This window comes from Seriola lalandi, unplaced genomic scaffold, assembly GCF_002814215.2.
Source record: "Seriola lalandi dorsalis isolate HSWRI2012SDOR001 ecotype SW California unplaced genomic scaffold, Sedor1 jcf7180002055006, whole genome shotgun sequence".
In the NCBI taxonomy this organism is placed as follows: domain Eukaryota; kingdom Metazoa; phylum Chordata; class Actinopteri; order Carangiformes; family Carangidae; genus Seriola; species Seriola lalandi.
Genome location: NW_019525549.1, coordinates 488,183 through 502,029, shown reverse-complemented (window position 1 = coordinate 502,029; position 13,847 = coordinate 488,183). Strand labels below are relative to the sequence as shown.

The 13,847-nt window shown below is 39.3% G+C and overlaps 1 protein-coding gene across 1 annotated transcript in view; it reads left to right on the top strand.

The window, feature by feature from the left end:
• Positions 1–13,094, top strand: part of LOC147817190 (teneurin-3-like) — a 38,815-nt gene extending 25,721 nt beyond the window's left edge. Inside the window, exons 5-7 of the mRNA XM_087171481.1 lie at positions 1,388–1,685; positions 12,909–12,985; positions 13,069–13,094. Coding sequence (XP_087027607.1) covers positions 1,388–1,685; positions 12,909–12,985; positions 13,069–13,094 — 401 coding nt within the window. The remainder of the gene's footprint in view (positions 1–1,387; positions 1,686–12,908; positions 12,986–13,068) is intronic.
• The last annotated feature ends 753 nt before the right edge of the window (positions 13,095–13,847 follow it).

Below are 13,847 nucleotides of genomic sequence, written 5' to 3'. Positions count from 1 at the left end.
TAGAAATTGGAACAGTTTCACACATTGACATACATGTCTAGCCAAGACAAATATGCATATTTAATAATGTATGCTTATATTGTCCAGTAGTGTCCATAAGTCTGAGACCACTTCCCCAGAATGTGAAAATATACATGTTTAAATCAATTTGCAAATATAAATTAAATATATATTGTTAACATTTATGGTTGCAACATGTTACAGCATATAAAGATTCACATGTACATATACAAATTGCTGTGGTTATGTCATATATGTCCTAAACTTATATGTTCATTTATCCAGAGGATGTATATATGTAATAATGATATAGGTGACATATATGGCAGGGACATACTGTATGTATGTATATATATTACATTTCTGTTTGATGACATCAGTGTTTCAATAGGTGGACAGCTGAGCGTTTAACAAAGATCTGACAGTTATTACTGGTTGAGAAACCTTACAATATATATATATATATATATATATATATAAAGTCTGAGATATCTGTGTATCTGTTCATTATGAAAATGCTCAACTTTTGAGGAAAAAAAACATATTATTTTTTCAGAAGTAAATTCCCTCATTTACTTGTGTTTTTTTTCTAATTAATGATTCTTATATGAGTATGTCAATATGTTTTTTATTTAATTTCGATCTGGACAAATGATTCAATTCATGATATTATAGATGTACATCCAAACATGAGCTGCAAGACATTTTCAGTTTATTCTTTAACAGCCTCCAGGCTTGAGGTTCTTGTTCTCTGTCTCTTCTCCTGTAACGATTACATGGGATTTAAGAGACCTTGTCAATAAGTGTTCACCTTCTCTGTCTGGTTTCCTGGGTTTCTGTCGCTAGAATATTACAACGAAATAATATTTGTAGGTTTTTCAGTCAGGCTCTCTGTTCAGGACACGGCCACTTTCTTTCCTAACTGAGAATCTTCTTTGTTACATACTTACCCACACACACTCTGGAATACACGACTAAGTGTGTCTGTGGTGGTAATGTCTTTATATAAGTATGACATTTAGTCAGTTAATTAAGAAAATAAAGGGAGCTTTTTTGATTAAGTCTAATTCTAATCTAATTTATCATGCAGAAATGCCAAATATTCTGTGGTTCCAGCTTCACAAACGTGAGGATTTGTTGTGTATAATTTTGTGTCTGTATGACTTTTTTATGTATAAATCAGTTATTTCAACATCGTAGAATCAGTTGAGTCGTTTTTCATTCTACTAGGAGATTTCACTTATGCTTCTATATTGTATGTTTATTTGTGAAAAACATGAATCCACAACATGCGATTCTTAGTATCCACAGTAATTAACATGAATGTGAAGTGAAACATGTACCTGTGAATAGGTTTGTATAATATATACACCTGTTTCTGTCTCAGGTCAGCATTTCAGTCTCCGTCAGCTGGGGATCTGCGAGCCACCTTCACGTCGCGGCCTGGCCTTCTGCTCTGAGATGGGCCTCCCCCACCGCGGCTTCTCGGTTGGAACAGCCCCGGACCTGGATACCGACAGTCAGGCCGTGATGTCACCAGAGCGCGCCATGCGGCTATGGGGCCGCGGCGGTCTGAGCAAATCGTCCGGGAGGAGTTCCTGTCTGTCCAGCCGCTCCAACTCAGTGCTGACTCTCACTGACACCGAGCACGACAACAAGTCAGACAGCGACAACGGTAGGACATCGTCTTCACTTTTCACCTCTTGTTGCTTTTCTTTCCCTCTCTGTGCTCAAAATCAAGGTGTTAATTTAACTTTAAATTTAGAGGAGTGGATTATGATACAATTTTAGTCTAGTAATTGTTAAAACTGGACATTCTCTTGCACATTTACTCATTCTTTTTTTATTTTATTTCTACTTTTCAGTTTTGATTCTGGTCTTTCAAAATTATGCAAGATTGTGTATTATTCTCATTTTAACAGGATAGGTACGCACTAACTTTAACGTCCGGTTGCATACTCTCTATTTATGCTTCAGGCCCGTCTTGACACTGATAAGAAGGAATATTTGTGATAAGTCTGGAACACATTTTTAATGATTCAAAGGTTCAAAGATTCAACTCTTAATCAAATTTAAAAAGAAAATAAAATGACGAAAATAAAGTTGCAGGTTTTGACCTTTTTTACTCTGGTGGTTTCACGGTCTCAACAGAGACAAGAGTCTTCCCGTCCTCTCCTTTCTTTAATTTAACATTTTCTCTGGTGAAATCACAATTAAATCTTGATATCCATTTTTTTTTTTCTCCAAAAAACCAAAAAGGAAAATCAGCTACATGAGGCGACTCTCATGTCCTGCTGTGACTCTGCTGGTTGTGGTATTTGTGTGTGTGAGGGAAAGGATGAGGCGTTCTCACTTTTTTGTTCGGCTGCTGCCGAATTTTTCTCATCTCATAATCTTAAGACATTAACTGCAGTGATGGTGGTTAATGTCAGTGTGTTTTGTTAGCGAGGGAACATTTTAACTATGACTTTTTTTCTATTTGGTCTGTATAAAAAAGAATAATTATCAGTGTTCAATTATAGAATGTTTTCCTCTCTATTCATTAGAGACTGGTGTGTCTAAATTATTCTGATTTGTGAAGCCTTTTTAATGGATAATACATGAATAAAAAAGTAACAGATGTAATATATTTCAGCAGTCAGTGAATAGACTAAATAACATTTTTGCAATTACAAAAAACAGACATTTTTTTGGTTTTTATTTAAATCACCGAAATAAATGAAACAGAAAAAAAACAAAAAAAACACTGACACTTGGAATAAGGTGAAACAGTAGCTCTGTCACATTGATATTTACTGTAATTGTACACCTCAGCTTAGTGTCCTTTCTGGTGGTTGGTGGGGTATGAGGCTGGGGCAGTAGATGAGAATATATATATATATAAATATATATATATATATGTGATAATAATAATAATAATAATAATAATAATTCAATATAAAATAGTTCATTTGTGTGTGTGTGTGTGTGTGTGTGTGTGTTGTTCTTGTGCACGTATATGTGAAGCCTATTAATTATCCATGAGTTAGTTTTCTCGAACAGGTGTAAATTTTATTCTTAATGAAGGACTTGTTTATTACACACACACACACACACACAAATACACAATATTTTTCAATAAGCTAGATGATTTTCATTAGAAGATGTGATGCTGTAATTAACAGAGAGATAAAGTGCTGAGTCATTGTATTTCCTATATTAAGTTTGATAATGTTTTTATTAAATAGCATTATGCTGTGGATGTTAGTGCTCTGGAGGATACACTTCCCATCTCTAAAAGTGAGTAGTCGTCAAGTTTTCAAAGGCTAATTGACTCTTTAAAATGCAGCTGTGTGTGTGTGTGTGTGTGTGTGTGTGTGTGTGTGTGTGTGTGTGTGTGTGTGTGTGTGTGTGTGTGGCTCATTTTGAAAAGTCTTGCAAGAAGTCAGCATCCATGCTTGCTCTCAGTCAGTTGTGTGTGTTTTGGAGGTGAAGTGGCTCAGATGCTAACACACACTTTCTCAAGATGCGTGGAATCCATTCTCTGATTTTTAAGTTGGACCTGCCGACTCTTTCTAAGAACCACAATTAACAGCTTCACTACGTTTTTGATCTTTTCTTTAACTGACAAGTCGATCGTGTGTTCATAATAAAACACTGACTATTAACTTTTAAATAACTAGGTGAAGGGCGCGCCCTCTCTCTCTCTCTCTCTCTCTCTCTCTCTCTCTCTCCCTCTATAATTATTGATGGCCGTTATCCAAAGGCACAGCAGTCACGCTGGCGGTGTGTACACATGCGGCAGTTCAGCAGGTAGCCGTCCTGCACAGGTGAGGTCATCGCCGTGGCGTTAGTTTATCCTCTTTGCCTTTGCTAACTTCTTGAAGTTGGACATGATCAGCAGGGTGACGGTGTTTCAAGTGTCTGATGAAGTTTGCTGTCCTGAATGTTTCCGTGGTCCTTCCTTTGTGACCTTACAGGTTTTACAGATTGTGAGCTTTGAGTTATCTTCACTCATGGTGTGTGTTTGTGTGTGTGTGTGTGTGTGTGTGTGTGTGTGTGTAGCTGTGGCTGTGGTTGTGCTGTTGTTGTCTGTGCGATATGAATCACTGTGTAGCACATGAGTGTAAATTTGACCAGCATAGAATCAGATATGTGAGAGTAATCAGTTCAGCTTTGGTCCCTGGGATGTCTCCAAAAAATATCCTGTTCTCCAGGCAGAGCTCTGTGATGCCCCAGGAACTATTGGGGTAAAGTTTATAGGACGAACACAAGTCCTGAAACTCCAGCACATGTAGAATCTTCCTTCAGAGTCTTGTCAGAATGAGCGTTAGAACTTCAGATGGAAATTTTGATACATTATTCACTTTCTTTTATGTGGGAACAGAAATGTAGCCCTGCATTTACAGACCGTCAGTAACACACGTCAGCAGTAAATGAACACCGTGGCCAAAAAGCCTTCTTTTAGCAACATCCTTTTTCCTCTTTTTTTTTTAAACAAAATGTATTCAATAGAATTTCCCAGAACTATTTTACAATGTGAAAGAGGGATATATTTTAAGCCATGTGTGCATGAATGTGCTGGGAGACAGTTCAGGAAGTTATCTAAATATCAAGACAGAAAAAAAAGACAAGAAATGTGTATATACACATACCTGCGTACAAGAATAATCGTCCAGCCTAACAGACAAAGAACCAAGGGTCATCGTATATAGGAAACCCATTTTGACCATGACTGGCTTTCTGCTTTGAGGTAATAAATCTATCCAAATCTAATTAGACACTTCCATCCAAATTCTCTGCATGTGTGTGAGTTAGTGCGTTTCCATTGAAAGTTACAGCAGCTGTACCGTTCTTCCTCTCGGATCTCAAAGTTACCTTCAAGTTCCCATTTATTTTGAACGTGCTCTGTGGTAACTTTTAGTAACTCGGTCAAAATAAAAGTCTTGCTTTTTCAGAGCATTTCTTTCAAGGATTGAAAATCATTCAGTTGTCACTTATCTGTTATAGCGTAAAATGTTGTTATTCCTTTGGTAATTCAACTTTTAAATCTAGTGTCCAATTGATTAGGTTTAAGATCACAAGGCACAGCATAATATCTCTTGTGATTCATGTTCTTCTCTACCCGAGTTCTAGACATTAAGTTTTTATTCATGGGTTTTGCACATTGTTATTCACTTTCTGAATGGCAACCCCGTCTCCTAGAAGTGTTTATACACAACTAAACTTTGGAGGAAATGTATTCACTACCTCCCATGCGTTCAGAGGCAGCCTTTTGTATAATGAACGAAGCCGCACAGTTTTTTTTGTAAAGACAGCGGAGTCACCAGGAGTGTGTAGGCGTGGATGGAAGGCGTACAAAGTGCTCGGCTGTCACACCAGAGACCAGGGTTTGGAGTTCTGTCTGTGGTTCTGTTCTGGCAACAAAAGCACAGAAGTTAAGATAAGACTTAAGAATATGTTGTGTCTCAAGTCAGTGTCACTTATTTTGTATTAAAGCAGACCAGGATCTTTCCTCATCTTAACCAGGACCCATGAGAGTCTAAACATAACCACAATAAAAGTCCAGAAAATCTGTAGTCACTACAAGCGGGTATTGTAATACATGAAAAGATATTCTGGAAAAAAAAAAAACACATTGTCTGTGAACATTTTAATTATACGTTCAGTATCAGCATATTTACAACTTGCCAAATACATAAATTTCCTCATTACATCGCTAGAAAAATGAATCCGGAAATATGTTACCTACCAAATTCATTGGCTGTTGGAGTTCAGTTGAATATAAATGACATTTCTAGGAGACATGATTGTGAATGAGCCTCTGTTGAGACACCTGTTGTTGCGCTGTCCCTTGACACTGACCCTGGTATTGCAGCATGCAGTGTGTGTGTGTGTGTGTGTGTGTGTGTATGGGTGCGTGAATGTGTTTTTTGTGTGTACAGTAACAACAAACTATATTCTGTCGCCAGTTCCACTGCGAGAGGAAGTGAGAGAAAGAATAGATAAGCAGGAGGTAGAGTAAAATGGGAGAGGAGAAGAAAGGATGGGAGAGGAGGAAAAGATAACACAAAGCAATTCTAAAGAGAACCAAGGACAGTGGAGAATAAAGGCCGAACAAGGAGAGGGAGAAACCTCTCTGCATTGTTTGTTCTCCTGAGAGGAAATATTAGACCAGAGACGTCTGGCCGGCTCCCCAGTGGACACACACACACACACACACAAACATGCGCACACACACCGGCAAACATAAACTCTTTTGTGGCGTCTCGACCCCTGGGTGCCCAGCTGCTGCTCGCCTGGTTACTTGATATTGGTGATCTCAACCTCAGGGACAGAAAAACAAAGATACATTAACATTTTCTGTTGTCAACACACTGATACAGGTGTGTCTTTCATTGAGGAAGTCCTCAGACGCACATTTTTTAATCCTTTTAAATAAGAACAGAGGAACTGGAGAGTTAATTATCAAAAATGCTAAATGCCAGTCGTTGGAGGAAACATGTCCATGTAGTGTCCAGCATGTGTGAACTACACTACAGATACTATTATGTTGCCTGGCTTTAGATGGCTACAGACGTCTGGCTTTGTCTTATAGCAATGAACTTAAACTATATTAGCTGTCTAATCTCTTTAATTCTAAATGTGTCCCCTTTGTGCGTGTGTGATTGTGTGTTTATGGCGTGTGTACGTGTGTAGAGAGCAAGGTACACGAGATAAACTGGAAGCGTGAGAAAGACGTGATGTAATGGTAAATGGAAGCATAGAATACAAGGGATGGAAGCAGACAGGCAGACAGAGAGGAAGAGGTGTGTATCTTGTCTTTGCTAACCAGATTACCTTACTATGTGTCAACAAAACACTTAATCCATTTGCTATTGCTAAGCTGCTTAACACTATAACCTTAGCTATTATATAGATACACACACACACACACACACCATAATGCTCAAAGAGGATCATAGACCTCTCAGGCAACCAGAATAACTTCAAAATAAATAATAATTCATGTAAATGTCAAGAAAAAGTCCTTGATTTATTACATAATTCAAATCACTTCAGTGGTTCTTTATTGGCATGGCAGTTTAAGAAAAACTATTTTACCGAAGCATAAAAACTATTTCCAAAACCGCTAAATACAAAATGCAACATACATGTACTGTAAACATTAATTATATTTTATTATATACATAATCCTATACTTCAGACTACCTTCATTTTCCCACCGTTTCTGAGGAAAGTAGAGGAAATGCAAAAAGTAGAGTTTATTAAATCTGACATAGTTGTTTAAAGCTGGACAGGGACCCTGGGACAGTGCAGGGTTTATAGATATTTCATTTACCAAGGCCCCAGAAAAATGTTTATATTGTAACCATGACAACAAAGACCATGTAATATTGAGGAAGTACTTATTTTAACCCAAATCCCCATCTTTTCCTAAACATAACCAAGCCATGACCGCTATTATGGTAACCGTGACGACAAAGTTAGGCACGCCGCTGTTGGTACAGTTCGCGTGTTTATTATTGTAATCATGACAACCGAGATTTAGCACACCTGCCACCGTAGGGTTGCTATTTCAGGAGACACTGTCCTCCTATCAGAGGGGTGAACAAACGACCTGTGTGGTTGTTCAGGTTGGAGGAACTGTTGGAAGTTTTGGTCATTTAGGTTATTTTTGAGATGAGACTGTCCTGTCTTGCAACCCTTAGCAAGTTTTGGGGATTTAATTGACAGATGAGTGGAGCCACGTGCACACTAATAAGACACGACTCCTGTCCACATACTCCCCCCACATCAGGGTTGGACCTCACTAATGTGCTTGTGAGTCAGTGGGGGAAAATTCTCACAGATAGATTTCAAAACTGTTGTGGAAAGCCTTGCCATAATATAACTGCATATTAATGCTCATAATGTTGAGATGTGTAACAATCACACATAGTTGTAATGTTTGGGTGTCCACATACTTTTGGCAGTATAGTGCAGTACAAGCAGTTGTAGGGGCACATGCACGACTTGGTTAAAGTGTGAGGTGAGCTGCTAACATGGTAAACGCTAATGTATAAGGCAAATGGAAAATGGCATCCGCTGCCACCTGTCAGCTGCAGAGCATCCAGAGGGTGGGAGGTGTCAGCTCAAAGGGTCTCTCTGACAGAGCCACAAACAGGAGGGCAGACAGATGGAGACAGACAGGGACATAAAACAGATAATGATGGATGGATCTGTTCATACCCTGTGTGCTCTCACTCTTTCAATGAAATTCAGTTTGGTTCAATTCAGTTCAGTGGCTGCTTTATTTTGAAAGGTGCAGGGATGTGATCCATTGCCAAAGCAGAATTCCATTCATACATAACAATGCCAAACTAGAGCAGATTATTTGGCCTGTAATTATTTTGCATTCAGGATTGTTGTCAGTTTCTCTGATAGAGCAACACTCACATTTTCCTACTGAATTACACACTCACAGTCAAACAACATAGATAAAGAGCTTTGTGGAGACAGGAGAGATTGTGGGTTGGATTTTTTTTTAGAGAAAATAATCAGTCCTAACATGGCTCACTCTGTGTGTGTGTGTGTGTGTGTGTGTGTGTGTGTGTGTGTGTGTGTGTAGAGACGAGCTGTGTGCAATCTTTCTTTTTTTTTTTAGCCTCATCTTTTCTCCCTGTCTGTCTCTCCATTCCTTTTTACTCAGTATCTCTGTATTTGTCTCAATTTTTTTTGATTCCACTACTTTCCTTTTATCTTTTCTAACTGCGGCCTCTGGATAGTTAGAGAAAGGAAATTAGTGATTCTCACTTTTCTAAGTAATGTTATTGTTCAGCCATCACTGGACACAAGTTGGCAGGATCTTTAGAAATCATTGCAGCTCTTAAAAGGAATGAACAATGGCCACAGCTGATGTGCTCAGTGAGGGTTTATAAGTGGGATGATCTGAACTACAACATGGCGATGGAATATTCTGGTCCTATATTGTATATTTTAGTCAGAATGGTGTTTCAGGCATGATCTGGACTTGGTTCAAATTCTCCTCCATCATCATTCACTCGCTTAGCATAATGCTAATACCATACAGTAAAATATAAAAATGCTAACATTTATATCCATTGGTAACATATTGTTTGTAGTATTTAGAGAATTGCTGTTGCTTGTGTTCATACATTAGTGAAATTATGGCTACAAATTGAGGTGCACAGTTGTGCTAATACGAGTTGTTGCTGCCATATAAAACCAAATAAACTGGTTATTTCTAATGCTTATTGAAAAAATTATCCCCCAAAACATCCTGATATATTTGCATCTGATTGCATTTTCTGATATTTTGCTGACTGACAAATTCTTATTATAAGGTCTACCCCTCTTTCTGTCATTCTCTCATTTTGTGTCATTAACACACACACACACACACACACACATCAAGTTGAAGTAAAATAGCCTGAGTTGTTCTACTTTTATTGTGAAGAACTCATAGCAAATGCAGTGAGTTAATCAAGTTAGTAGAACTTCATTAGAAATTCAGGTAAACACCTTATTGTTGCTGCTCACAGCTGCTTGGTGTGACTACAACCCCCATAATGGAAAAGCCCTCACAGGTAATGGTTAACTGTTTAATAAAAGAGAACATCATTGTCTATACATATATTTTATTTATATTTACCATATAATCTTGACTATAGGACAGCCTGTTTTTTCTCTCTTACTCAGACTTTAATGCTAATTGCTTCACACTTTCCTCTGGCCAGTTTCTGCCTTATTGCTCGCACAGTTTGAAGTGTGAATGGATCTAATCAATAACTAATTGATCTAATTAAAAAGTAGATACATATCCTCTCAACAGTACCACACAAAAGTAGCAAGAATTCCTGTTAATTTAAGGAAAACTATGGAGTAGATACAGTTTGTACTCTATGTACATTGGACCTGGAATTAAAAATTCAAAATACTTTAATCTTTTTTTTTTCCAAAATTACAGTTTATATTTTCCGCCATGTCTTGAAGCCACACCTGGCCTCAGCTGATCCACCTCCAGGAACTTAACCACTCATCCATCGATGCATGAGACAGAGATGATGCATTTCTATTGTTCCATTATTTTAATACTTGGAGACAGAATGATGAAAGAAGATGTTGATTGTAACATTGACTATCAAGACTTAATTTTTTTTTTATTTATTATTATTAATATTATTATTATTATTATTCATTTCCTTGTTGTTGTTGTTAGTAGTAGTAGTAGTAGTAGTTGCACCGGCACTGTTGGTAGATTACCCATGTGTTTGTGTGTGTGTGTGTGTGTGTGTGTGTGTGTGTGTGTGTGTGTGTGTGTGTGCGCGTGCTCATGCCTGCAAATTCTATGTGCTGTTTAGAATACTAAGTAGACCTTAAAATATTTATATTGCGGGTTTATTAAACTATACATCAGGTAGCCCAAACACAGTGTTCATATGCTCACAACTTATTTACTCATGCTTTTTCATAAGGACTCCATATATCAGAGAGTTATCCAGTACAGCACACACACACACACACACACACACACACACACACACACACACACACACACATCTTGGTTGAGAAGAGACAACAGATGTGACTGCTCGAGAAGACGGATCACTGCAATAACGAAGGTGCATATGTAAGAACAGAGAGATTATACATTCACATTCAGCAGATGCGTTTGAGATACATTTTTCTGTCATCTACGCTTCAGCTTTGATACATAGATATTACTGCTGGTTATGTTTTGCTCAGATGGAGCTGTATGTTTCATACAAAACAGCCTTCAGGAATAAATAATGTATCATATCTCTTCTTCTCTCACAGCGAGAGTGTAGCAGTGAGTATGTTTGTTACAAATACTGCAGTTACTAACTGCAGATGTATTTCAGGCTCATCTTTCACAGTCTTCCAAGAACTAGTTGATATCGTGTGTGTGTGTGTGTGTGTGTGTGTGTATGCGTGCGCGCGCGTGTATGCACATGTACACAAACAAATTCTCTCGTGTGCCAGTGGAGAGGTCACGTGTATACAGAAAAATAAGTTTTCCAGTAGCTGAAATGGACTTGAATGCACGCTCCTCACACACACACCCACACCCACACACACACACTCACACTCACACACACTCACACTCACACAAAGCCCTGGTGCCAGTCATATTCAATAGCAATCTAGTGCTGACCAGAGAAATCAATGAATAACAGACTAACTGACTAGAGGGTTTAACTTTGGCGCCACTAATGAAGACACTTCATTCCATCAAGTGCCTAACATTAAATCATTAACCATACAGCATCGCTCTCTCTTCCTCTTCCCCTCATTTTCTCTCTTTTCACCCCCCCTTCTCTTCTGACCTTCTCATCCTTTTTATTTATTTATTTTATCATCATTGCTGCTTCCTGTTAAGATACAGTTAATATCCAGTAACAAAGTCTAACGTATGATCAGTTTAGACAACTGTGATAACAGCAATGTAGCAATTAATATTGTATGAATTTGTCCAATGTCATAAAATAAAAACAGACTGTGATCATTTGACAATTTTACAACTATGGAAATCAACTCACTGTTCTAATAATGATTAACATTTTCAGCAAAAATTGCAAACAACCAATCAATCCAAACTAATCTTGAGAGTTTTGTTAATTGTAAAAGTTATTATTCATTAGCTTGTAACTGAGTTCATAGTTATAAATCTATCAGATGAATCTACATCACGCACATAAGCAACAAGTCGTCTCTTCTTCTTTCCTCACATTGCCTCCTCTCTTCTTTCTCTCTTCACTTGTTTCTCAGAACCCATTTAGGCAGAATCCATTACCAGAAGTGCAGTGGGAGAAGGAGCGAGCGAGGTAGATAGACGGAGAGGAATGGAGAGAGGGAGATAGAGGGAGTGTTCAGCCTACTAAATTCTACAACAATGAGTCTTGGGACCTGATAGATGATGGCCTTTTTAGTTGTGGTGACAGGCGAGCTTTCACTGCAGCTCTGCAGAAACCTCACGCAGTGACTCTGTTTAGCTCTTCTTCTCTGTGTTTTGCCCAAACTATAGTACTGTATCTTATATGCTGAGAAGATGCTAAACTCCAAATATTTGGAATTGTTATGTTGCCTGGCTTTTCGACAACGGTTCAAATGTGCCAAAATGTTCATTAAAAATGATAAGACGGCGTCCCCTCACACTGGGAAACTGTCACTGTGTTCTCTCACGTTAAAATATAGACATTCTCCCCACACCGACGAAATGAAAAGTTGAAACTTAAGAGTAAAATCAAGAAGTGTCCCATAACAAGGATTGACTGAGTCCAGTTGGATCTACACTCACACCCAGCCAATCACGTGGCAGCAGTACAATGCATTAAGTCATGCAGATACAGCACAGGAGTTTCAGTTAATGTTCACATTAAACTCTCTCCACACTAGAAATGAGAATTGTCAGTGACCTTGAACCTAGCATGACTGTAGGTGTCAGATGCTGGTTTGACTGTTTCTCAAACTGCTGATCTCCTGGATTTTCACTCACAACAGTCTCTGGAGATTTTACTCAGAATGGAGCAACAACAAAAGCATCCAGTGAGCAGCAGCTCTGTGGAGGGAAAACCTTGTTGATGAGAGAGGTCAGAGGAGAAAAGGCTATGGTCACTCAGATAACCACTCGTTACAACCGTGGTGAGCAGAGAATTATCTCAGAATGCTCAACACGTCCAACCTGTGGGCGGATGAGCTACAACAGCACAAGACGATGCCGAACAGAAACCTGAGGCTGCAGTGGACACAGACTCAGCAACACTGGACAGTTGAAGACCTGGTCTGATGGATCTGGATTGGTGCTGAGACAGCAGAGTTTGAATCCACGGAGCTAACCTACATTGTGTCAACAGTCCAGGCTGGTGGTGGTGGTGTGATAGTGTTTCACACTGCTTCCCTGTCAGGAGTAGGCATTTCAGGGCTCCAGCCACTGAGTTCAGCCTTTCAAGTCGCCTCAAACTTGGCGCACTCCAGAAAACAGGTAGGTGAAGTTTCGGTAAGGCAGGACCTGTGGAAGTTTTTGGTGGCAAGCCTGCATGTGAAATCTGTTGCGTGTGCGTTCAGACATCAGCCTTATCAAGTTGGGCTAAGTGGTGGCTGTGGTCTCAGCTTTTGTGTTGGTTGTTGCATTAGCATCACTAGCCCAGCGTTTGCGTTGGATGAGTTTGTGGCGGCAACGTCCTCAGGCTGGTGGCGGCTGGTGTAGCAAATGGTGAGGCAGACGAGAGACTCGTCACTCTGGCACAGTTTGTCCCGTTCTCTGCGGAGTCATCTCCTGGCTCTAGCTTAGATGCCTGGTTGAAAGTGCATTCAGCTTGCCTTCAAATGGAGAAGGAAGAGAGGGAGCATGAGTTATGAGTGTCATACCTGCACATCTCCACCATGTCCATCTTCAATCACCGCTGTGTTCTGGTTTCTTCTCGGTGGCCGTCCGCCCTGGTTTTCCCATTGATGTGTGAGGTGTTGATTTTGTTATGGGGAATGACATTGCGGGCAGGAAAGTATACCCTGTTTCTGAGGTTGTGGATGTTTCCATTTGTGGTGGTGGAGCTCTGACCAGAGTTCAGACTCTCTGACAGAAAGCTCATGATGGTGACCTGTGTAATTCTTTGCTTGTTCCAGCCTTGTCGGAGGATACGTTGCCCTCTGTTGGGGAGCCAGTGAACTTTCTGGCTAAAACAGCTGAAGTTGTAATGGAAAGTGTGGATGTTTGAGATGGGATATTGCCGCTGTGTTGAGGCGCACTTGATCAGGCTCTGGTTTTTCTGGTTTCTGGTTTTTGGTTATGGTTATTTGGTTTAGCTATAGTGTTATTGTTGGTTTAGTTAGTTTAATTTAGTGGT